The sequence below is a fragment of the Hylobates moloch genome, unplaced genomic scaffold (assembly GCF_009828535.3).
Source record: "Hylobates moloch isolate HMO894 unplaced genomic scaffold, HMol_V3 SCAFFOLD_6, whole genome shotgun sequence".
Taxonomy (NCBI): Eukaryota; Metazoa; Chordata; class Mammalia; order Primates; family Hylobatidae; genus Hylobates; species Hylobates moloch.
Window position 1 is genome coordinate 105,329,668 of NW_026652281.1, and position 26,625 is coordinate 105,356,292.

At 47.6% G+C, this 26,625-nt stretch overlaps 1 protein-coding gene across 1 annotated transcript; it reads right to left on the bottom strand.

The window, feature by feature from the left end:
* Nucleotides 1-510: 510 nt before the first annotated feature.
* On the bottom strand, nt 511-17,708 carry NQO1 (NAD(P)H quinone dehydrogenase 1). The gene is made up of 6 exons (XM_032157788.2): nt 17,251-17,708; nt 9,738-9,902; nt 9,494-9,624; nt 6,365-6,478; nt 4,439-4,540; nt 511-2,701 (listed from the first exon to the last, which is right to left on the bottom strand). Exons 1-6 carry the CDS (start codon nt 17,255-17,257, stop codon nt 2,396-2,398), a joined length of 825 nt encoding a protein of 274 aa, XP_032013679.1. The 5' UTR covers nt 17,258-17,708; the 3' UTR covers nt 511-2,395.
* Between the last annotated feature and the right edge of the window lie 8,917 nt (nt 17,709-26,625).

The following is a 26,625-nucleotide window of genomic DNA, read 5'->3' on the forward strand; positions in this document are numbered from 1 at the left end:
ATCCAACTGCCTACTTGTCAGCCTCACCTGCCTGTCTTAATAGACGTCTCTTATTTTTTTGGAGACAGAGTCTCGCTCTTATCACCCAGGCTGGAGTGCAGTGGGACGATCTCAGCTCACTGAAACCTCCGCCTCCTGGGTTCCAGCAATTCTCCTGCCTCAGCCTCCTGAGTAGCTGGGAATACAGGCCCACACCACCACGCCCAGCTAATTTTTTAAATTTTAGTAGAGACGGGGTTTCCTGACCTCAGGTGATCCACCCGCCTCAGCCTCCCAAAGTGCTAGGATTACAGGCGTGAGCCATTGCACCCGGCCTGTTTTTCTTGGTTTCTATACCACTCTCTTTCCTTTAAATTGCCTGAGAGGACTGAATAGGTCGTTCCATTACCATTTAGTAGGAAGCACCCCTGCTGGGTGAGTTGTCAAGCCACGTCACCAAGGGGCTTCCAGCTGCAGTCTATGATTGAATCCTCTGATCTGTCTCCCACTAGATTCCACTATCATTAGCTTCACTGATACCAATGAGTGTGGGTCTGTTTTGTAGAAATGAATTTTATTTATTTAATTCAGATCTTTGAGAAATTTACACAAAATTGCAGTGAAGATGAAGGCAACAGAAAATATTTTCAAACTGAAACACCCAGCCGTCAGCTATTGTAGATACTGTCGAGAGCAAAAACCACCAGTGCCAGTCAGCATCTGGTAAAGGAGGTTCTCCAGCTCGGTCCAATCCCTTCATTTTCTTGGCAAGTAAGAGGCTGTCTCCCATTTTTCAGGCAACCTTTTCATTTCTCATCTCTTCTTTCAATGCACCACAAGAGGGCAGTGTTTTATCATATGCTCCTTGAATTATATCATACTAACAGTGGGATGAGATGACTTCTAGAAGTAGAAATTGACTGTTATGCCAAAACTGTTCACCAAAGTTGATAAAACTCTAGGTTTACAATTGTACCCCAAAGTCATGGGACTGGACCCCATCCCATGGTAAGTCATCAGTTTAGCAATGATAAAGAAAATAACCTTCTGAAAGTTTGTATAGATCAGAAATAAAGTATTTTTGTGGAAGGCTGTTTTTAAGTATTGAAGGTACTATTTCCTTTCTTGAATTCATATTGCAGATGTACAGTGTGGATTTATTGGTTTACCTCTGCAAACCTTAAAGTAGAAGATTGCAAGGGCCAGGTGCAGTGGCTCACGCCTGTAATCCCAGCACTTTGGGAGGCTGAGGCAGGCGGATCACCTGAGGTCAGGAGTTCGAGACCAGCCTGGCCAACATAGTGAAACCCCGTCTCTACTAAAAATTCAAAAATTAGCCAGGCATGATGGCAGGCGCCTGTCATCCCAGCTACTAGGGAGGCTGAGGCAGGAGAATCGCTGGAACTTGGAAGGCAGAGGTTGCAGTGAGCCGAGATCACGCCGCTGCACTCCAGCCTGGGTGACAGAGCAAGACTGCTTCAAAAAAAATTATTTTTAATTAAAAAAAAAAAGTAGGCCGGGCGCGGTGGCTCACGCTTGTAATCCCAGCACTTTGGGAGGCCGAGGCGGGTGGATCACGAGGTCAGAAGATCGAGACCACGGTGAAACCCCGTCTCTACTAAAAATACAAAAAAAAAAATTAGCTGGGCGTGGTGGCGGGCGCCTGTAGTCCCAGCTACTTGGAGAGGCTGAGGCAGGAGAATGGCGTGAACCCGGGAGGCGGAGCTTGCAGTGAGCCGAGATTGCGCCACTGCACTCCAGCCTGGGCGACAGAGCAAGACTCCATCTCAAAAAAAAAAAAAAAAAAAGTAGATGACTGCAGTAAAGAGATTTATTAGCTCTTCCTTTCAAGGTATCTGTGTACTGTATACAAACAACAAAAGTTGACGAAGAGTGATACTTGTGCTAGGCATATTAGTCACTGCATTGTAATTGAAAGCAAGAAATATCATAAACAAGCATTAGATTACTAACTACCAAACAAGTCCCTTAGGGCAGGTAGATTCAGTCTTTTCCTTCTCTGAGCAATTCCCTTCTGCCATAAACTACAGAGAGGTGATTAATAGAACATTGGAGAGTTGAATGATACCCAGCCAAACTTTACCCTAAAACTTTAGCCCTAAAAAGAGGAATTAAATTGTGTAGATGCCTTTAAAGAACATTTTCTAGCATCTTTCTACATCTTTCCCTAAGTGGCCTCTTGAGCCCAGTCGGATTTTGGTTATATGCCATGATAGTAATCATAAGAATCAGTCAAAAATGATCCAAAAATGCACGAATACAGTCGATTCCCTCTCCTATTAATTCCTTGTGGAAAAAGAAAAACCCAAATCTTAAAAACTAAAGCAAGTCAGGGAAGCCTGGAAAGACACCCAGATTTGATAACATGTTAGAAGAAAATCCAGTCTTAGGAATCTCATTTTCTAGCTTTGATCTGGTTGTCAGTTGGGATGGACTTGCCCAAGTGATGGCCCACAGAAAGGCCAAATTTCTTGTTTTTCTCCTCATCCTGTACCTCTCTTTTCATTAAGAATCCTGCCTGGAAGTTTAGGTCAAAGAGGCTGCTTGGAGCAAAATACAGTGGTGTCTCATCCCAAATATTCTCCAGGCGTTTCTTCCATCCTTCCAGGATCTGAATTCGAGCATCTGCTGGAGTGTGCCCAATGCTATATGTCAGTTGAGGTTCTAAGACTTGGAAGCCACAGAAATGCAGAATGCCACTCTGAGGATACAGAAAGCACAGAGAGGTAAGTCAACCAATTCCATGCAGTTGTACTATAAACAACAGAAGTTGGTCTGGGCTTCCCACTAAGACACTCTGATAAGGAGGCCTCAGGCACCTTAGAGAATCAGTTCAGAGCTAGCATCTCTCTCTTACCCTCTACCTAGCCGTTACCAATTTTAGCCTTCTCAGGTGTGTTCTTCTTTAAATGCATAAACCCTTGAAACTGTGCCAACCTGGATCCTTTGCCAAGAAGGCTGGAAGTTCTATTACTTTAGGGAGTCTCAGTTTCTTGGCAGGTGACTCACCAAGACCTGCGTGGGTGCATTTCTCTGCCTCTCCATACAACCAGATGAGTCTTTTTTTTTTTTTTTTTTTGAGGCAGAGTCTCGCTCGGTCACCCAGGCTGGAGTGCCGTGGCACAATCTCGGCTCATTGCAGCTTCCACTTCCTGGGTTCAAGCGGTTCTCCTGCCTCAGCCTCCCAAGGCTGGGACTACAGGCATGTGCCACCATGCCCAGCTGATTTTTATATCTTTAGTAGAGACAGGGTTTCACCATGTTGACCAGGCTGGTCTCGAACTCCTGACCTCAAGTGATCTGCCTGCCTTGGTCTCCCAAAGTGCTGGGATTACAGGCCCAGATGAGTCTTGATAAATGATTTTCATAAGTGGGCATTCATTGGCTCTTCTCTCCAACCTCCCTCTTTATAGAAATTATCTTGAGGGTTTGGTAACACCAATAAGCCCACCCCAGGCTTCAGTTTTATCCATGTGTAAACTGGCTGGACTAAATTATTTCTTTTTTCTTCGAAACAGGGTCTCGCCCTGTATCCCAGGCTAGCATGCAGTGGTGTGATCATAGCTCATTGCAGCCTCGAACTCCTGGGTCTCTCACCTTAGACTCCCAAGTAGCTGGGACCACAGGTGTATGCCACTACACGTGGCTAATTTTTTTTTTTTTTTTTTTGTAGAGATGAGGTCTCACTATGTTGCCCAGGCTGGTCTCAAAGTCCTAGGCTCAAGCGATCCTTCTGCCTCAGCCTCCCGGTAAATCATTTCTTAAATTGTCTTGGGCTCTAATAGTCTGTGGGACTGTATCAGCAACCTGGAGAAGGACGGGAAGGCTGGAGAGAGATGTCAGTCATCTGGCGAGACCAGGGCCCACGGCTATACAAATCAAGGGTAGTGATTCACACTAGTCCTTGGCTGGGAGAGAATGCTGTTTGAACACATGCACACACAGGTGTGTTCACACACAGGCACCCGGGAAGGCAGGCAAGTTCTTAAAGGAGGCTCCCATCATTCTGAATCATGACCATGCTTTCATCTTCACAACTCAAGATCTATTTTCAGATGCTATCTTGAGGTTTTGAACCCCACAGAAGGCTCAATTAATGAATTCCCCTGAAGGTTCGTTGAAAATGAGTACATGGCCGGGTGCAGTGGCTCACGCCTGTAATCCCAGCACTTTGGGAGGCTGAGGCAGAAGGATCATTTGAGGTCAGGAGTTTGAAACCAGCCTGGCTAACATGGCAAGACCCCGTCTCTACTAAAAAATACAAAAATTAGCGGAGCGTGGTGGCGGGCGCCTGTCAGTAGGCTGAGGCAGGAGAATCACTTGAACCCGGTGGGCAGAGCTTGCAGTGAGCTGAGATGGTGTCACTGCACTCCAGCCTAGACGACAGAGCGAGACTCCGTCTCAAAGAAAAAAAAGAAAAGAAAAGAAAATGAGGTACCTGAATTGGCCAGAGAATGACATTCATGTCCCCGTGAATCCCTTGCAGAGAGTACATGGAGCCGCTGCCACCAGTGGTGATGGAAAGCACTGCCTTCTTACTCTGCAAAAGAAAAAGCAATAACAAACTTCACTCCCCTCCACACCCCCTCGGTGACAAGAAGTTAATGCTCCAGGGAAAAGAACGCACAAGTCTGTCCTATTTGCTGTTTATATTACTTCATACTTTGGCTCCCCTGAGCTACATAATATGACTCTACAGGAGTGCCAGCCTAGATGGTCTACAGACCGGTGGCCTGGGGCGAACGAAGGATTCCAAACCCCCACATGTGGCTTAGGACGAGGCTGTCACCATATCCAGAATCAGTGCTGGCTGCTGGCTGCCTAGGTGGAGTTATTGGTTGTTCTTATCCATCCTCCCATGGGCTAGGCATGGCGTAGGACAAGCTCTTTCATCTGGAAGGTCTCGAAGGGTTCCCTCTGCAGGATTTGGGCCTCCAAAATATGAAGACAGGCCTTCTTTTGTTTTTATTACGGAAATTTTTAACACATGTAAATGAGAAAATAGTGCTGCGTCTATCACGCACCTTCACCTCTCAGTATTTTGCTATTCTAGTTTTAGCTTGACCCATGACCCCCTTTTTCTCTGGAGCATTTTATTTTATTATTTCATTTTTTTTTTCCTCTGAGATGGAGTCTGGCTCTGTTGCCCAGGCTGGGGTGCAGTAGCACCATCTCAACTAACTGCAAACTGTCTCCCGGGTTCAAGTGATTCTCCTGCCTCAGCCTCCCAAATAGTTGGGATTACAGGCGCCCACCACCACATCTGGCTAATTTTTGTTTTTGTTTTTGTTTTTGATACGGAGTCTCGCTCTGTCACCTAGGCTGGAGTGCAGTGGCGCCATCTCGGCTCACTGCAACCTCTGCCTCCCGGGTTCAGGCAATTATCTTGCCTCAGCCTCCCGAGTAGCTGGGACTACAGGCACGTGCCACCACACCTGGCTAATTTTTTTTGTATTTTTAGTAGAGACGGGATTTTGCCGTGTTAGCCAGGATAGTCTTGATCTCCTGACCTTGTGATCTGCCCGCCTTGGCCTCCCAAAGTGCTGGGATTACAGGTGTGAGCCACCGCCCTTGGCCTTTTATTTTTTAAGACAGAGTCTTGCTTTGTTGACCAGGCTGGAGTGCAGTGGCGAGGTCTTGGCTCACCGTAACCTCCACCTCCTGGATTTCAAGCAATTCTCCTGGCTCAGCCTCCCGAGTAGCTGGGATTGTAGGTGCCCGCCACCACACCAAGCTAATTTTTGTATTTTTAGTAGAGATGGAGTTTTGTCATATTCACCAGACTGGTCGCAAACTCCTGACCTCAGGTGATCTGCCTGCCTCGGCCTCCCAAAGTGCTGAAATTACAAGTGTGAGCCACTGCGCCCAGCCTCTGGAGTGTTTTAAAACAAATCCCAAACATCATGTCATTCCATCTGTAAAAACTTGATCATGCGTCTCTCGCAAAGGACCCGGAGCCTAGGCTTAAGATCTAATTGTGCTCAAAACTCTGCATCAGAGCCGGGCACAGTGGCTCACGCCTGTAATCCCAGCACTTTGGGTGGCTGAGGCGGGTAGATCACCTGAGGTCAGGAGTTCAAGACCAGCCTGACCAACATGGAGAAACCCTGTCTCTACTAAAAATACAAAATTAGCCAGGCATGGTGGCGCATGCCTGTAATCCCAGCTACTCGGGAGGCTGAGGCAGGAGAATTGCTTGAACCCAGGAGGTGGAGGTTGTGGTGAGCTGAGATCACGCCATTGCACTCCAGCCTGGGCAACAACAGGGAAACTCCATCACAAACAAACAAACAAACAAACACCCCTGCATCAGGACAGACCACCCAGAAGCCGGCTGTCAGAGCATTCAGAACCGTCCACCTACCTGGAAGGGTCCTTTGTCATACATGGCAGTGTACGTGTAAGCAAACTCTCCTACGAACACTCGCTCAAACCAGCCTTTCAGAATGGCAGGGACTCCAAACCACTGCAGGGGGAACTGTGGGACAGAAGACATCATTGAGGTCAGACCAGGGGCTCCGCAAGCCCAGAAGGTGGCTCGGGGTGCTGAGCCACTCCCCGTGATGGCACTGTATGGGAAGCCCCTCTTCACACCTTTCCCATTCCTCCTGGGGAGTTAGCACTTTAAGGAAAGAGATCATTATTGTCCTTGGTCAGCCAACTTGACAGTCTTCTTTTTCCCTGAAAATGCAAATATTGAGTGGGTCCGAGTAAAGCTAGATACACAGAAGACTTGTTGATATGAAACTTGTTTGTATGAAATCACATTTGGCAGCAAAGTCTAAATAGCAAGGATTGCAAACAAGGTTTGCTTCATGGTGTTGCTTCAATCAGTATTTTCCCAAGAGTTTGCTTTAGTAGGTGTGGTATCAACAGTATAACTGTTGGCCAGGTGCAGTGGCTCATGCCTATAATCCCAGCCCTTTGGGAGGCTGAGGTGGGTGGATCACTTGAGGGCATGAGTTTGAGACCAGCCTGGCCAATATGGTGAAACCTCATCTCTACTAAAAATAACAAAATCAACCGGGCGTGGTGGAGCATGCCTGTAGTCCTAGCTACTCGGGCTGTTGAGGCAGGAGAATCACTTGAACCTGGGAGGTGGAGGTTACAGTGAGCCAAGATCGTGCCACTGCACTCCAGTCTGGGTGACAGAGTGAGACCCCATCGTGGAAAAAAATGAAGATAGGCCTTCTTCATTTTATGACTGTCCCTTGTTATCGTGGATGAAAAATCATATCACTTAGAATAAACAAAATCACTCAAAAATGCAAACTGATAATCAGTGTGATGGCCGAGTGCAGTTGCTCATACCTGTAATCCCAGTATTTTTGGGAGGCCAAGGTGGGAGGACCACTTGAGCCCAGGAGTTTGGGACCAGCTTGGGCAACAAAGTGAGACTTTGTCTCTACAAAAAAATTTAAAAATTAGCCTGGTGTGATGGTGCACATCTCTAGCTATGTGAGAGGCTGAGGTAGGAGGATTGCTTGAGCCCAGGAGTTGGAGGCTGCAGGGAGCTGTGATCACCACTGTATTCCAGCCTGGGTGACAGAGCAAGACTCCATCTCTAAATAATAATAATAACAATAATCAATGTGGCTAGGTGCGGTTGCTCATGCCTTTAATTCCAGCACTTTTGGAGGCCAAGGTGGGTGGATCACTTGAGGTCAGGAATTTGAGACCAGCCTGGCCAACATGGTGAAACCCTGTTTCTACTAAAAATACAAAAATTATTCGAGCGTGGTGGCATATGCCTGTAGTCCCAGCTACTTGGGAGGCTGAGGCAGGAGAATGGCTTGAACCCGGGAGGCGGAGGTTGCAGTGAGCCGAGATTGCACCATTGCACTCCAGCCTGGGCAACAGAGCAAGACTCCATCTCAAAAACAAACAAATAAATAAAATGTTAAAAAAATAAAAACAATAATAAATAATAGTTAGTGTGACTAAGGTTCATCAGGGACTTCCCATGAGAAAGTCTTGTCTGACCTCTTATCCTAATAAAAGCAGAGTAAGGACTATACCAGGAGGTTTTCTTATCCTTGATTCATGATTTAAAGATATGAAAGGCACATGCCTATAATCCCAGCCCTTTGGGAGGCCGAGGCAGACGGATCACTTGAGCCCAAGAGTTTGAGACCAGCCTGGGCAACATGGTGAGACTCTATCTGTACAAAAAAATTAAAAAATTAGCAGGGCATGGTGGCGTGCACTGATAGTCCCAGCTATTCAGGAGACTGAGGTGGGAGGATCATTTGAGTCCAGGAGGTTAAGGCAGCAGTGAGCAGAGATCATGCCACTGCACTCCATCCTGGGCGACCATGAGACCTTGTCTCCAATTTAAATTTTTTTTTTAAAGCCATCCTTTGGGGTACTGGCTAGTGGCATGTGGCTTTGATTCTTAGCAACAGGCCTGTGGGTAAAATAAAAGACTTCAAGGATTGGATGTTTTGTAGCTGACTGAATAACTAAAAAAAAAAAAAAAAGAGAGAGAAAAAAAAAAAAAAAACACAGCCTGTACCACCCTCCTCGTGGTTTCCAGGATCATATACATTCTATGTTCAATATCAAAAGACTGGCTGGAATTGTAAAGGCAAAGTCATTGAGTACAGTCACATTTATGGGAAAGATCACTGACGAGATGCACGCACAATCCCAGCATTGTCTGCTAAACGGTAAGGCAGCTTCCCGAAGAAGAAAGGCTGTGGTTTGCTGCAGGAACACATTCAGCAGGGTTTCAAAGCCCCCTTCAGCTGGCAGGCTACAATGGCAGAGAAGTCAATGTCTCATGGATTATTCTACAAATTATTTGGGATTCTTATGGAGAAAGGAGGAGAACTGCAAATTTTGAGAGAGTCCAACAGGAATTGCTAACTGCAGGAATCGGTAACTGAAGGAATCGCTAACTGAAGGGGAGACTAAGTACATGGAAGAAAGCAAGCTCAAGGGTTGTACATCATCTCTGCAGCTGCATTTCTTTCTTTCTTTTTTTTTTTTTTGAGATGGAGTCTCGCTCTGTCGCCATGTCACCACGATGGGGTGCAGTGGCGCAATCTTGGTTCACTTCAACCTCCACCTCCTGGGTTCAAGCAATTCTCCTGCCTCAGCCTCCAGAGTAGCTGGGACTACAGGCGCATGCCACCACGCCCAGCTAATTTTTGTGGTTTTAGTAAAGACGGGGTTTCACCATGTTGGTCAGGATGGTCTTGGTCTCTTGACCCTGTGATTCACCCGCCTCGGCCTCCCAAAGTGCTGGGATTACAGGCGTGAGCCACCGCACCTGGCCTTGCAGTTGCATTTACATATACAATAGTAATACAGCCAGATTCCCAATATCTGTGAAATCCATGTAATACTGCACCTTTAAAAGTCATCACCCTTATTTGCAGAGAATGCAGTAAAGTGGGTGACTGTTTAAGATCCCATAGCTAATTAGGTACATGTCTAGGACAATAAGCACGCAAATGTCCCTGACACCCCTTCTGATGTCCCCCCATACCTGGAATATCACAAGGTCTGCGGCTTCCAGCTTCTTTTGTTCAGCCACAATATCTGGGCTCAGACGGCCTTCTTTATAAGCCAGAACAGACTCGGCAGGATACTGAAAGTTCGCAGGGTCATTCAGTTTACCTGCAGAGAAGAAAAAGAGAGGCTGGGGCCAGAGGGGCCAAAGCTGGGCCAGAGGACCCACAGGCAAGGAGATCCGCAAAGAACTAATTAAAGAGGGGAGGAGGAACTCCTACCTGTGATGTCCTTTCTGGAAATGATGGGATTGAAGTTCATGGCATAGAGGTCTGACTCCACCACCTCCCATCCTTTCTTCTTCAAAGCTGCTACAGCAGCCTCCTTCATGGCATAGTTGAAGGATGTCCTCTCTGAGTGAGCCAGTACGATCAGTGCTCTTCTGCCTACAGAGACACACACAAAGCACACAGGGAAAACCCATTACCAACCAGCAAACCTTCAGCTACAGGGGAGTTGCAGTCTGTAAAGGAGGGGGCAGCTTTGTTCGACATTAGGTTATTGCGTTCCATCTCCTGTAGCCAGAAATGTATTTTCCCCTTAAAGGTACTGAAGATTAAAGGAAGCATTTAAATCAGTGGCTGATTTAATAAATAATGTTGACAACCGGGCTCCGTGGCTCATAATTGTAATCCCAGCACTTTGGGAGGCCAAGGCGGGCAGATCACCTGAGGTCAGGAGTTTGAGACCAGCCTGGCCAACACGGCGAAACCCTGTCTCTACTAAAAATACAAAAATTAGCTGGGTGTGGTGGCAGGCACCTGTAATCCCAGCTACTCGGGAGGCTGAGGCAGGAGAATCACTTGAACTCGGGAGGCAGAGATTGCAGTGAGACAAGATTGCACCATTGCACTCCAGCCTGGGCGACAAAGCGAGACCCCGTCTCAAAAAAAAAAAGATGCTCTGCGTGACCTGTCAGGAAAAGCAAAATTCAAATGAGACATTTACCCATGAGTTTACATGGGTACTGTGTTTACATTTACCATGAGTTTACATTTACCCACAAAATGTAAAACAAATAACACCCAGGGTTATTAAGATTGTACCAACAGAAAAATTGGCGCCTTACTGGTGGGAATATGAATTGCCTCAACCTTTAGGGAAAGTAATCAGGCAGAATCTCTTAAAACTTTAAAGACACATAAATCTTTTATCTCGCTCTCCAATTTGGGGGAATCTGTTCTACAGACTAAAAGCATCAGGCTATAAGAGCAAGGATGGGCTGGGCCCGGTGGCTCACGTCTGTAATCCCAGCACTTTGGGAGGCCGAGGCGGGCAGATCACGAGGTCAGGAGTTCGAGACCAGCCTGACTAACGTGGTGAAACCCCATCTCTACTAAAAACACAAAAAAAATAGCCGGGCGTGGTGGCAGGCGCCTGTAATCCCAGCTACTTGGGGGGCTGAGGCAGGAGAATAGCTTGAACCCAGCAGGCGGAGGTTGCAGTGAGCCGAGACTGCGCCACTGCACTCCAGCCTGGGCGACAGAGCGAGACTCCGTCTCAAAAAAAAAAAAAAGAGCATGCTTTTCATTGGCAAAAATTAGATATAAACTGATTGTCTATGGGGAACATTTTAATAAATTATGGGTACATCCACACTACAGGATATTTTGCTGTTAACAAGAATGAGTTGGCCGGGCATGGTGGCTCGAGCCTGTAATCCCAGCACTTTGGGAGGCTGAGGCGGGCAGGTCACGAGGTCAAGAGATCGAGACCATCCTGGCCAACATGGTGAAACCTTGTCTCTACAAAAACACAAAAATTAGCCGGGTGTGGTAGCGGGCACCTGTAATCCCGGCTATTCGGGAGGCTGAGGCAGGAGAATCGCTTGAACCCGGGAAGCAGAGGTTTCAGTGAGCCGAGATTGTGCCACTGCACTCCAGCCTGGGCGACAGAGTAAGACCCTGTCTCAGAAAAATAAATAAATAAAAGTAAAAGTAAAAAAATATAAAAAAGAATGAGTTAAACTGGCTGGGGACAGTGGCTGGAGCCTGTAATCCAGCTACTTGGAAGGCTGAGGCGGCAAGATCCCTTGAGGCCAGGAGATGGAGACCAGCGTGGGCAGCATAGTGACACCTTGTCACTAAAAAAAAAATTTTTAGAGACTGTTCACCAGGTACAGTTGCTCACGCTTCTAATTCCAGCACTTTGGGAGGCCAAGGCGGGAACAATTTCTTGAGCCCAGGAGTTCGAGACCAGCCTGGGCAACATGACAAAAGTGAAACCCCTTCTCTACAAAAAGTACAAAAATTGGCTGGGCATGGTGGTGCATGCCTGTAGTCCCAACTACTCAGGAGGCTGAGAGATGGAAGGATCACTTGAACCCAGGAGGTTGAGGCTGCAGTGATCCGTGATCGCCACACTGCACTCCAGCCTGGGCAACAGAGGGAGACCCTGTCTCAAATAAACAAATTTTAAAAATCAAAAAAATTAAAATGAAGTAACTATATGTAGTGACTCAAAAAGATATCCATGATATATTATTAACTGATAAAAAAGGAAGTGAATATGAATTCATTTTTATTTAAAATGAAAGAAGTGAGAGGAAGGGAGAGAGAGAGGGAAGGGAAGGAAGAAAAAGAAAATACAACAAGAGAAAAAAAAAAGAAATGACATATATTTGTATGTAGACTTGCAGCACGCTAGTATGAGGGGGAAAAATGTGGATTGATCACATTAAACTTTTTTTTTTTTTTTTGAGACACATTCTTACTCTGTTGCCCAGGATGGAGTGCAGTGGCGTGATCTCAGCTCACTGCAACCTCCGCCTCTCAGGTTCAAGCGATTCTCCTGCCTCAGCATCCCCAGTAGCTAGGGTTACAGGTGTGAGCCACCGTACCAGGCCAATCACACTAAACTATTAACAGCTCAGCTTCCTTTATAAGTAAGAAATGGCAAAGGGGTACAGGTGGAAGGGAAATGGGCCTCTTTTATATTAACAAGGTTGTCAGAGGCAGCATGCTTCAATTTCCAAGAACAGTATTTAGTGGATCCTTACACTGTGCTAGGCACTGCCCTAAGTGCTTTGCATTCCTTTTTTTTCTTTGTCTTTTTCTGAGACAGGGTCTCAATCTGTTGCCCAGGCTGGAATGCAGTGGCATGATCTCAGATCACTGCAGCCTTGACCTCTCAGGCTCAAGCTATCCTCCCACCTCAGCCTCCTGAGTAGCTGGTACTACAGGTGTGCACCACCATACCTAATTTTTTTTTTTTTTTTTGTAGAGACAGGGATTTGCCATGTTGCCCAGGCTGGTCAAATTTGGAGCCATGTTGCCCAGGCTGGAGCAATTTTGCCTGCCTCAGCCTCCTACAGTGTTGGGATTATAGGTGTGAGCAACCACTCCCGGCCTGCACTTTCTTCCTTTGTTTTAAACGTGTCCCCCTCCAAAATTCAGGTGCTGCCAATGTGAGAGTATTAACAGATGGGGCCTGTGAGAGGTGATTAGGCGAGGGGGGTCTTCTTCCTCATGAGCAGGATTAAGGCCCTCATAAAAGAGGCTTCACGCAGGACAGGGTTCACCTGCCCTTCCACCTTCTACCCCCGGCCATCCGTGTAAGGACGCAGCATTCCTCCAAATGCAGCTCTCACCGGACAGCCGAACCTGCCAGCACCTTGATCTTGCACTTCCCAGCTTCCAGAACTGTGAGAAATCAATTTCTCTTTTTTATTAACTACCTAGTCCCAAGTATTATGTATGGCAGCACAAAATAGACTGAGACACACCCTATGAGGTCAATACCATGAGTAGCCCCATGTTATAGATGAGAAAACTGAGGCACAGGAGAGAAGCAAGTTACCAAAGTGTGTAGTCATTAAGTGGTGACGCTGGAATAATTTAAAAATATAGAGAGTGGCTGGGCGTGGTGGCTCACACCTGTAATCCCAGCGCTTTGGGAGGCCGAGGCAGGCAGCTTGCTTGAGCCCAGGAGTTTGAGACCAGCCTGGCTAACATGGAGAAACACCGTTTCTACCAAAAAAAAAAAAAAAAAAAAAAAAAATTAGCGGGGCGTAGTGGTGTGTGCCTGTAGTCCCAGCTACTCAGTAAGCTGAGGTGGGAAAATCATTTGAGCCAGGGAGGTGGAGGTTGCAGTGAGCCGTGATCACACCACTGTACTCCAGCCTGGGCGACAGTGAGACTTACAAACAGTGAGAAACACAAACAACAGCGTGCAAGGGCATAGAGCGAAGTGCCAGAGAAAGGACGCTTATCCCCACAGTTGCTCCTGATAATGTGCGCTGCTACTTCATACCCTACCATGAACAGTGAGTGGAGCTGGGACGGAAGGCATCTGCAACTTTTTTTGGGGGGTGGGGGTGGGGGCGGGGGAGATGGAGTCTTGCTCTGTCACCCAGGCTGGAGTGCAGTGGCGCAATCTCGGCTCACAGCAACTTCCGCCTCCTGGGTTCAAGCGATTCTCCTTCCTCAGCCTCCCAAGTAGCTGGGATTACAGGCAGGTGCCACCATGCCCGGTAATTTTTTGTATTTTTTGTTTTAGTAGAAACGAGGTTTCACCATGTTAGCCAGGATGGTCTTGATGTCCTAACCTCATGATCCACTCGCCTCGACCTCCCAAAGTGCTGGGATTACAGGCATGAGCTACCGCGCCCGGCCAGCATCTGCAACTTTTTTGCACCATCTGAATAACTAGAAATGACTAAAATAACTAGAAAGGCACACTTAAGCCTTGAGCTCTCTTCCTGCTTTTATTATTGACCACATCTAGCAAGGGAAGTGCCTCTTGGGCTAAATTCAGCCAAGTGTAACTTTCAGGGCCCAGTATGCCAAACCAGGGGATTTCCAAACTTGGTCCTAGGGTTTTGGACTCTTGAAACTAAGATTCAAAATTAGCCGGGCGTGGTGGCGGGCGCCTGTAGTCCCAGCTACTTGGAGAGGCTGAGGCAGGAGAATGGCGTGAACCTGGGAGGCGGTGCTTGCAGTGAGCCAAGATTGTGCCACTGCACTCCAGCCTGGGTGACAGAGCAAGACTCCGTCCAAAAAAAAAAAAAAAAAAAAAAGAAACTAAGATTCAGTGGAATAGGTGTTTGATGATGATTTCAATGCGCTGGAAGTGATTGACTTGCTTCGGATAGCTTGGAAAAAGGAAAAGGAAGCTCTGAGGCTGCCTCAACAAATTCCTACCTCTTTAACCCATGGATTTAACATGATTGGGAGGCAAGTGAGCATATTCAGCTCTAACAGCCATTTTCTTTGTAACTTACCTTGCCATTAGTCTTATCAATGTTTACTGACCGCCGCTCTGACAGTTTTTGCTTGTTTTTTTTTTTTGAGACAGAGTCTCGCTCTGCCACCCAGGCTGGAGTGTAGTGGCACGATCTAGGCTCACTGCAAGCTCCGCCTCCTGGGTTCACGCCATTCTCCTGCCTCAGCCTCCGGAGTAGCTGGGACTACAGGCGCCCGCCACCACGCCCGGCTAATTGTTTGTATTTTTAGTAGAGACAGGGTTTCACCGTGTTAGCCAGGATGGTCTCCATTTCCTGACCTCGTGATCCGCCTGTCTCGGCCTCCCAAAGTGCTGGGATTACAGGCGTGAGCCACTGCTCCCGGCCAACAGTTTTTATTTTATTGACTGCTCATCAATGTTAACAAGCATTTTCTAAGTAGTAAGACAGTCAAGGCACTTCTCAGAAAATGAGCAAATCAGGATATCCATCTGTTGCTCTTTCAAGGAGCTCAGACTCTAATAGCTACAAGCATGCCTGTGACTTTACAATTTTTCACGTAAGGCAACACACAAATAGGAATAATATATTTGCAACAAATATAACCACCAAAGTGCAGTACCTGGAATATGTAGATCCCCAAAACAACTCAAAAATGATCAAAAGAAGATTGTGGGTGGGGCGCGGTGGCTCACACCTGTAATCTCAGCACTTTGGGAGGCTGAGGCGGGCAGATCACCTCATGTCAGGAGTTTGAGACCAGCCTGGTCAACATGGTGAAACCCTGTCTCTACTAAAAATACAAAAAAAAAAAAAAAAAAAAATAGCCAGGCATAGTGGCAGGTGCCTGTAATCCCAGCTACTCTGGAGGCTGAGGCAGGAGAATCGCTTGAAGCCAGGAGGCGGAGGTTGCAATGAGCTGAGATCCCACCATTGCACTCCAGCCTGGGCAACAGAGCAAGCCTCTGTCTCAAACAAACAAACAAAAAGATGGTCATGAATAGGCAATTAAAAAGTTTTCTGGGCCTAGAGGGTTCATTTTCCCTTCCTGCCACTTAACTAGCTGAGCAACACGATCTGGAGGAGTTAGACTATTACAGTTTACCCTGAGAGAGGCCACAAGATGCACACACGGATAACCTCTTCAGGGTACAATGGCATTAGTGTGTTAGGAGAGGTAAGGGACAAAGTTCAACAGAAGTCTGGGCGCCGTGGCTCATGCCTGTAATCGTAGCACTTTGGGAGGCCGAATCCCCAGCTTAGTCCCTTTCTCAGAGATCCTGATAATTTCAGTTTGTCAACTGCAAGGGCGATCTCTTCCTCCACTCACTTTGACCAAGATGGGCTTCTCTGTGTGTAGGTGCATTTTTAGAGGCAGGACCGGGTCCACAGGGAAGGAAATTACAAAACGCAGGATTCTGCCCCAGATGAGGCAACAGCTTTCTACATCTTAGTGCTGTCCAATCTCAGAGTGAGATTATTTGGGAAACAGCTCTCAGTCCCTGCAGTTGTCTCAGCTGGTTATTTATGCCTTGGGTGGAGCTGGGGTGACCTCTGAGTTCCCCTAGGGTTGATGGCCGAGTGGGAAGGCTCTATCACTGAAATGGACCCAATACTAGAAACGGATCCAGTACGACCCGATCAGGTTTGCCTAATCCAAGGGCCTCAATGGAAAATACCTCCCAAGGCCAGGCACAGTGGCTCACGTCAGTAATCCCAGCACTTGGGGAGGCTGAGGTGGGTGGATCACCTGAGGTCAGGAGTTCGAGACCACGCTTGGCGAAACCCAGCTCTACTAAAAATATAAAAATTAGCCGCCCATGATGGCACCCTCCTGTAATCCCAGCTACTCGGGAGGCTGAGATGGGAGAATCGCTTGAACCCGGGAGGCAGAAGTTGCGGTGAGCTAAGATAGGGCCATTGCACTACAGCCTGGGCGACAAGTGAGCTGAGATAGCGCCATTGCACTACAGCCTGGGCAACAAGAGCAAAACTCCGTCTCAAACAAAACAAAACAAAACCTGTGCCTGGCAGCCTGGAGCCTGGAGCTGGTTCTGGTCTCTGTCAAACTAAAGGCATCAGTTTCCTCCACTCCTGTCCACCAATCGCCAGATACTCTCATTTTCTTCAGAGGCTCAGAATCCACATTTTTAAGTGAAATCACCCATTTTAATGTTAGCAACTTATTTCAAAGTGTTTTAAATACTATAGATCCAAAGAGGTATGGGCTGTGACCGTAAGCCTGATTTGGCCTCTGACGGCCAGTTTCTGACCACAGTTTTGGAGGGAATTTCTGCTTCCAAGGTCAAGTTTCTCCTTAATGCCCACTAGAGTTCGTGGGGTGGAGTGGGGAAGGATCCGCGACTCCCAATACAAACAGAAGCTCTCCCTCTCCGGGAGTCCGATCAAGGCTCATCCCAGGTCCCTAATCTCTTCCCTTTGTGGGTTTTGAGTCAAGGAACAAAATTCAGGGCCAAGCCCCTACAACCTCCTCCACAGGCACCAGGGCTCCGGAGACAACCGCCAAGCACCTCGCCCTTTGCAGCACTCACCGGCCATGGCTCTGGTGCAGTCCAGGGCGCTGACTGGCTGGGCTCGTGGTTGCCGGGGCGACCCTGGCCGGAACTAGGCTCTCGGTGGGCTGGGCGGCTCCGGCTGCAACAGCGCAGGAGTTGCGTGTGTGGTGCGCGGTGCATTCTCTCTTATATATCCTGCCCGGCCCGTTTGAGGTGGACAGCCTACAAGGGCGGGACCCAACGCCTGAATCCTGGGGTGCTGGGCGGAGGATGCCGAGGCTGCAGCTCCAGGAAGGAAGGGAGCCTGGGGGATGAAGGAGGGGCTTCTCCACTCTCACCTAGCAACTGGTGGAAGTCAAGAAAAGTCTCTGAGAGCTGGGGGAGGGGCTTGTGGGGGGGTGTGACAGAGGCCTCAAAAATCTGGCTGGAGGGGCTAAGGCAAGCCCATCTGCGCACTGTGCCCCGAGGTGCAAGAGGATGCAGGGTGGAAGTTGTCCCAAGAGAGTCTGGGGATCAAGTGGGCATGCCCTTTTAGCCTTGGCACGAAATAGAGCAGAAAAAGAGCCGGATGTGGATTACTGTGGTGCCCTAGTCTCAGATTCTGCTGAGTCACTGTGACTGTGGATTTGGAAGGCTGAGATTCCTGGGGAGACATGCTCCATGGAGACGAATTTCTTTCTTCGTTTGCAAGATTCAGATTCTGTACTTGGGGGCCCATACAACACACTTCCCTGGGTGCATGCCACTGCACCACCCCTGCTCCTCAAGGCAGGTAATGGGGGAACTAATTGGTTTTGTTTCCCATGAGCTAAGGCAAGGCTGGTGTGGAGATAGCAGTTATAGGGAAGCATATTAAAGAATAGCCAAAACGGGGCCAGGCGCGGTGGCTCACGCCTGTAATCCCAGCAATTTGGGAGGCCAAGGTGGGCGGATCACCTGAGGTCAGGAGTTTGAGACCAGCCTGGCCAACCTGGTGAAGCCCTGTCTGTACTGAAAATACAAAAATTAGCCGGGCGTGATGGCGGGCGCCTGTAGTCCCAGCTACTCGGGAGGCTGAGGCAGGAGAATCGCTTGAACCCGGAAAGCGGAGGTTGCAGTGCGTCGAGATCGTGCCATTGCACTCCCGCCTGGGTGACGAAGTGAGACTTCGTCTCAAAAAAAAAAATCTCTGTAAAGTAAAAGTTACAGTAAAGAAGGAGATAGACTGTCAGTAGGTGAAGGAAGGAAAAAGAACTAGAGCTTTAAAGTGGTAATTAACCATCAGAAGAATTACAGATGGGGGAGGTGAGGATGACACAGGGTCCTTCCATTGTCCCTCCAGTGCAAAAGTTAAGGAGCCACCAGAAAACTGGTCTCCAGCTCCTGACCTCAGGTAATCCTACCGCCTCGGCCTCCCAGAGTGCTGGGATGACAGGCATGAGCCACCGCGCCCGACCCCATCGTGACATTTTTGCTTTCATTTTGATGCAACAAGAGAGGACTATATTATTTACACGTATTTACGAATTACTTTGGGAGGCTGAGGCAGGAGGATCACTTGAGCCCAAGAGTTTGAGAAAAGCCTGAGCAACAAAGTGAGACCCCATCTGACAAAACAGTATAAAAGGACCTTTTAAAAAAAGGCTAGGTAGGCAGCCCTGTCCAATAGAACTTGCCCTATCTGTGCTGCCCAAGTAAGGTAGCCACAAGCTTCAAGTAGCTATTGAGCACTGACAATGTGGCCAGCAGCCAGGCGTGGTGGCAGGCGCCTGTGTCCCAGCTACTCAGGATCTGAGGCGAAAAGATTGCTTGAGCCCAGGAGTTCAAGGCCACAGTGGTGGACTCAATAAAAGAAAAAAAATGGAAAAAAAAAAAAAAAAAGTGGCCAGTGGACTGAGGAAGTGAAGTTTTAATTGTAATTAAATTAATTTTTAAAAAATTTATTTTTCGAGGCAGAGTTTCACTGTGTCACCCAGGCTGGAGTGCAGTGGCAGGATCTTGGCTCACTGCAATCTCCATCTCCTGGGTTTAAGCAATTCTTGTACCTCAGCTTCCTGAGTAGCTAGGACTACGGGCATGCGCCACCACACTCAGACACTTTTTGTATTATTCGTAGAGATGGGTTTCACCATGTTAGCCAGGCTGGTCTCAAACTGCTGACCTCAGGTGATCCGCCCACCTCGGCCTCCCAAAGTGCTAGGATTACAGGCATGTGCCACTGCGCCTGGCCTTAATTAATTTAAATTAAATAGCCACATGTCACTAGTGTCTGGAAAGACCTGAGATGGTTCAGATCGAGGCCGCAGTGTGCTGGCCATTCTATCTCTCACTCTTCTAGTGAGATTGTTTTCTCAATCTCCAGTCTCCCTGACCCATCCAGAGGTGGGTCTCAAAGCCCCAAAGCTCGAGTGTCGTGTTCGGTCGTTGGTTTCCAGCATGGCCAGCTCCCATCCTCAGTCATCTTGTTAACATGAACTATATACTGGCCCACCCCAAGTCATCTCATTAGCATAAACCATCAGGAGTGGTCTGAGGGGCCCACAGTGAATAAGATGGACACTCCTATCATTTGAGATTCAGAGGCTCAGGGGCGTGATGGTAGTTCACTGCAGCCTCAACCTTCTGGAGTCGAGCAATCCTCCTGCCCCAGCCTTCTGAGTAGCTGAGATGACAGGTGCATGCCACCATGCCTGGCTAATTTTTATTTTTATTTTTGGTAGAGACAGGGTCTCACTATGTTGCCCAAGCTGCTCTCAAACTCCTGGGCTCATGTGATCCTCCTGCTTTGATCTCCCAAAGTGTTGGAGTTAAAGGTATGTGCCTCCACTCCTGGCCAAATTTGTTACTACACAGTGGTAAAGACAGACATGTGAGGTCGCAGTGAGCCAAGATCATGCCACTGCACTCCAGCCTGGGCAACAGAGGGAGATCCTGTCTCAAAGGAAAAAAAGAAACTTACTGGCCGGGCACAGTGGCTCAGGTCTGTAATCCCAGCGCTTTGGGAGACTGAAGCGGGTGGATCACTTGAGCTCAGGAATTGGAGACCAGCCTGGCCAACATGGTGAAACCCCGTCTCTACTAAAAATACAAAAACCTTAGCTGGGTGTGGTGGTGGGCGCCTGTAGTCCCAGCTACTTGGGAGGCTGAGGCATGAGAATCGCTTGAATTCAGGAGGCAGAGGTTGCAGTGAGCTGAGATTTTGCCACTGCACTCCAGCCTGGGCAACAAGAGAGACTCCATCTCAAGAAAAAAAGAAAAAGAAAAAGCTGCCGTGGAGCATGGGCGAGCTCTGCTGCCTGGACAAAGACTGAGGGTCCTCGGGAGGGCAGTACTGACGTACAGGTTTCCAGCAGGTCGGCGTATGTGTTCTCTCCTGCAGGTCTGCAGCCAGGCATGCCAGGAGATGGGGAGTCTGAGGGATTGGTGTAGGCTGGGAAAGCATGATGAGAGGAGACAGAGTGGTGGCTGTGAAGAAGAGAGTGACTTGATGGTGGCGGTAGTTACACAGGTGTATGTATTTATTAAAATCCACTGAAAAGTGTATTTTAAATACAAGCATTTTATTTTATGCACGTTATTCCTCAACAAAGTCCATTTTTAAAAAGGAGAGTGGTTGGAGTGATGATGAACATTATGAAAGGGCTTATTGGCAGAGAAAAAGTAGAGGGGTCCAGAGACTCGAGTTCCTAATGAGGCTGAAGTAAGAGAGGGGGATTAAATAAGGGCAAGAACTGAGAGAATTAAAAAAAAAAGTGGGTTGTTTGGGGCCGGGTTCGGTGGCTCATACCTGTAATCCCAGCACTTTGGGAGGCCAAGGCAGGGGGATCGCTTGAGCCCATGAGTTCAAGACCAGCCTGGGCAACATAGTGAGACCCCCCACCCCCACCCCCTGCCATCTCTAAAAAAATTAAAAATTAGCCAGGTGTGGTGGTGTGCACCTGTGGTTCCAGCTACCCAGGAGGCTGAGATAGGTGGATCATCTGAGCCCGGGAAGTCAATGCTATAGTGAGCTGTGATTGTACCCCTGCATTCCAACCTGGGCAGCAGAGTGACACCCTATCTAAAAGCAAAAACAAAAAATGAAAACCCAAGTGGGTTGATTGGGAAACACAGGAGATAGAAGTTAAAATCATGGGGAACCATCAGTCAAATCACAGTGTGGGACATTCTATGGGACAACCAACCTGGTTTATCCCATAATTCACTGCCATAAGAAAAATGAAGGAGTGTATATTGATCAAGATTTTCCAGAGAAACAGAACCAATTGAATTTCTATAAATATATAAAAAGCAATATATTGCTGGGTGCAGGGCTCACACCTGGTGATGGTTAATACTGATGTCAACTTGATTGGATCGAAGGATGCAAAGTATTGATCCTGGGTGTGTCTGTGAGGGCGTTACCAAAGGAGGTTAACATTTGAGTCAGTGGGACTGGGAAGGGCAGACCCATCCTCAATCTGGGTGGGCACCATCTAATCAGCTGCCAGTGCGGCCAGAATATAAAGCAGGCAGAAAAATGTGAAAAGACTAGACTAGGCCTGGCGCCGTGGCTCACGCCTGTAATCCCAGCACTTTGGGAGGCCGAGATGGGTGGATCACTTGAAGTCAGGAGTTCAAGACCAGCCTGGCCAATATGGCAAAACCCATCTCTGCTAAAAGTACAAAAAAATTTAGCTGGGTGTTGTGGTGCATGCCTGTAATGCCAGCTACTCAGGAGGCTGAGGCAGGAGAATAGCTTGAACCCAGGAAGCAGAGGTTGCAGTGAGCCGAGATCACACCACTGTACTCCAACCTGGGTGACAGAGACTCACCTCACCAAAAAAAAAAAAAAAAAAAAAAAAAAAGGTGGGGGCTAGACTGGCCTAGCCTCCCAGTCTACATCTTTCTCCTGTGCTGGATGCTTCCTGCTTCCTGCCCTCCAACATCAGACTCCAAGTTCTTCAGTTCTGGGACTCGGACTGGCTTCCTTGCTCCTCAGCTTGCAGATGGCCAATTGTGGGACCTTGTGATTCTGTGAGTTAATACTACTTATGTCTATCTTTTTTTTGTTGTTGTTGTTTTGAGACGGAGTCTTGCTCTTTCACCCAGGCTGGAGTGCAGTGGCGCGATCTCGGCTCACTGCAGGCTCCGCCCCCTGGGGTTCACGCCATTCTCCTGCCTCAGCCTCCCGCGTAGCTGGGACTACAGGCGCCTGCCACCTCGCCCGGCTAATTTTTTGTATTTTTAGTAGAGACGGGGTTTCACCGTGTTAGCCAGGATGGTCTCGATCTCCTGACCTTGTGATCCGCCCGCCTCGGCCTCCCAAAGTGCTGGGATTACAGGCGTGAGCCACCGCACCCGGCCCTACATATGTCTATCTTATTAGTTCTGTCCCTCTACAGAAACCTGACTAATACACACCTGTAATCCCAGCACTTTGGGAGGGCAAGGCAGGCAGATCCCTTGAGGCCAGAAATTAGAGAACAGCCTGGGCAACATAGCAAGACCCTATCTCTACAAAACATAATTGTAAATAAAATTAGGCAGGTGTGTGTCTGTAGTCCCCCTCACTTGGGAGGCTGAGGTGGGAGGATTGCTTGAGCCCAGACAGTGAAGGCTGCAGTGAGCCAAAGATCTCACCATTGCACCCCAGTTTGGGTGGCAGAGCGAGAGCCTGCCTCAAAAACAAAAAAACAAAAAAACAGGTGTGATGGCTCACACCTGTAATCCCAACACTTTGGGAGGCCGGGGCGGGCAGATCACTTGAGGTCAGGAGTTTGAAACCAGCCTGGCCAACATGACGAAAACCCATCTCTACTAAAAATACGAAAATTAGCTGGGCGTGATGGCATGTGCCTGTAATCTCAGCACTTTGGGAGGCCAAGGCAGGCAGATCACGAGGTCAGGAGTTTGAGACCAGCCTGGCCAACAGGGTGAAACCCCGTCTCTATTAAAAATACAAAAATTAGCCAGGCGTGATGGTACATGCCTATAGGCCCAGCTACTCGGGAGGTTGAGGCAGGAGGAGAATTGCTTGAACCCTGGAGACAGAGGTTGCAGCAAGCCGAGATCACACCACTGCACTCCAGCCTGGGCAACAGAGGGAGACTCCATCTCAACAACAACAACAAAAAGCTATATTTTATGAGGGATTGGCTCATTTGATTCTGGAGGCTGGGAAGTCACACAATCTGCTGTCTGTAAGCAGGAGGCCAGGGAAAAGCTGGTGGTGTGGTTTCGGTCCAAACTCAAGAGTGAGAACCAGGGGAGCCAGCATTGCAAGTGCCACTCCCAGTCCAAAGGCCCAAGAACCAGGAACAGCAATGCCCAAGAGCAAGAGAAGATGATGTCCCACCTCAAGAAGAGAGCGAGCAAATTTACCCGGCGTCCTCCTCTCTATTGTACTCGGGCCCTCGGTGGCGTGGATGATGCCTGCCCACCTTGGTGAGGGCGATCTTCCTTATGCAGCCTGCCGATCCAAATGCTCATCTCTCCCAGAAACGCCCTCCCAGACACACCTAGACACAGTGTTCCACCAGCTATCTGAGCATTCCTTGCCCAGTCAAGCTGACATGTAAAGTTAATCATCAGTTAATTGTGTTCAAGAATATAAGAGATTTAACAAGATAAAACAAGCAAATGTCATATGCAGACATTGTTTGGATCTTGATGCAAACAAACAACTATAAAAAGACATCTTTGGACGGGTGCAGTGGCTCACACCTGTCATCCTAGCACTTTGTGAGGCAGAGATAGGCAGATCACCTGAGGTCAGGAGTTCAACACCAGCCTAGACAACATGGTAAAACCCCGTCTCTACTAAAAGTACAAAAATTAGCCAGGCGTGGTGGTGCACACCTGTAATCCCAGCTACTCAGGCTGAGACAGGAGAATCCCTTGAACCTGGGAGGTGGAGGTTGTAGTGAGCCGAGATTGTGCCGCTGTGCTCCAGCCTGGGCGACAGAACAAGATTCTGTCTCAAAAAAAAAAAAAAAAAAGGCTTTGAGAAAATTAGAGAATAGATATTAGATGATATTTAGTTAGACATAATGGGTTTTTTTTTGAAATCAGGTATCAAACATGCATATTGAAGTGTCTAGAGGTAAAATGAAATTATGTCATGGCTGTGTCTTAAAATATTTCAAAAACAACAGATTGGCAAAATGTTTCTGAGTATTGAAATAAAATGTATGGTACATGGGGATTCATTATCTTATTCTTAATTCCATGTATATTTCAACTTTTCCAGTATAAAAAGATTTTATAGTGGTGGTGTGCTTTTGTATTCCCAACTACTTGGGAGGGTGAAGTGAGAGATCTCTTTAGCCCAAGAGTTTGAGGCCAGCCTGGGCAACATAGTGAGACACTGTCTCTTAAAAACAACAACAAAACATTTTACACAAAGAAAAAGAAACTAGGCTGTGTGTTTGAAGTTTTTAAATAAACATTTTATTTTTGAGTAGTTCAAAATTTACAGGAAAATTGCAATGCTTACATTTTATATAATATTTACATAAATGTGAAATGTGGTACGTTTGTCAAAACTATGAAATAAACTAAATATTTTAGGCTCACTGAGTCCTGATTCTCACATCTGTAGAAGGAGAATTGAGACTATTAGTTTTGTTTTTACTTTTTTAGTTATTGAAGTAATACACAGATAAATTATCTTTTTTGTTTTGTTTTGTTTTGTTTTTTTTGTTTTTTGAGACGGAGTCTCACTCTGTAGCCCAGGCTGGAGTGCAGTGGCGCAATCTCGGCTCACTGCAAGCTCCGCCTCCCGGGTTCACGCCATTCTCCTGCCTCAGCCTCTCCGAGTAGCTGGGACTACAGGCGCCCGCCACCACGCCCGGCTAATTTTTTTTTTTGTATTTTTAGTAGAGACGGGGTTTCACCGTGGTCTCGATCTCCTGACCTCGTGATCCGCCCGCCTCGGCCTCCCAAAGTGCTGGGATTACAAGCGTGAGCCACCACGCCCGGCCACGCCCGGCCTAAATTATCTTTTAAAAAATATTTTTGGCCAGGTGCAGTGGCTCATGGGTCGAGTTGGGATGAACAACCTGAATGACGATTGACTTTCCAGGCAACAGGAAATCCATGCACCTTAATTTAATCTAAAGCTTGTATAAAATTTTAAGAGTCACATAATTTCCAGGCTGGGCATGGTGGCTCACACCTGTAATCCTAGCACTTTGGGAGGCCGAGGTGGGCAGATCACGAGGTCATGAGATCAAGACCATCCTAACACGGTGAAACCCCGTCCGTACTAAAAATACAAAAAAATTAGCTAGGCGTGGTGGCGGGCGCCTGTAGTCCCAGCTACTCGGGAGGCTGAGGCAGGAGAATGGCGTCAACCTGGGAGGCGGAGCTTGCAGTGAGCCGAGATTGCAACACTGCACTCCAGCCTCGGCAACAGAGCAAGACTCCCTCTCAAAAAAAAAAAAAAAAAAAAAAAAGAGTCCATAATTTCCTGAGGCTTATGATAAACAGCATCCCCCACTCCAACCTTCCTGAATTGTCTCCTTCCCAACACTTTTTTTTTTTTTTGGAGACGGAGTCTCACTCTGTCACCCAGGCTGGAGTGCAGTGGTGCGATCTTGGGTTCAAGTGATTCTCCTGCCTCAGCCTCCCAAGAAGCTGGGATTACAGGTGCCCGTCACCATGCCCAGCTAATTTTTGTACTTTTAGTAGAGATGGGGTTTCACCATGTTGACTTGGATGGTCTCAAACTCCTGACCTCAAGTGATCTGCCCACCTTGGCCTCCCAAAGTGCTGGGATTACAGGGGTGAACCACCACGCCCAGCCCCAACACTCTCTTTAGTGGTGCCTTGTGGTATTTACCTCCACGTTTCTAAGTAATATGCTGGTTTTTATTTATCATTTTTAGACATTATTGATTCATATCTACTATGAAAGATGAGAATAAGCACCTTAACACTCCCCCTCGCCTTCACCTTTTCTCCTTTTCTTCCCAATATGGCAATATCCAAATTTTTGGCTAAATCAATATTTAGATTTTATTTATGCTGTTGTAACAATGAGCCATGCAGTGAATTATAATTACATTTCCTTCTACAACCTTTTGTTTTCCTAGGGTTAATAATTGCTTCTTTTTTTCTTTTTCTTTTGAGATGGAGTCTCGCTGTGTCACCAGGCTGGAGTGCAGTTATGCTCTCTTAGCTCATTGCAACTTCTGCCTCCTGGGCTCAAGCATTTCTCCTGCCTCAGTCTCCAGAGTAGCTGGGATTACAGGTGCATGCCACCACACCGAGCTAATTTTTGTATTTTTAGTAGGGACAGGGTTTCACCATGTTGTCCGGGCGGGTCTCGAACTCCTGACCTCATAATCGGCCCACCTTGGCCTCCCAAAGTTCTGAGATTACAGGCGTGAGCCATTGCGCCCGGCCTTCCCTTTAGTTTTCTATGCCACCAGCACTAATTGTTCCCAA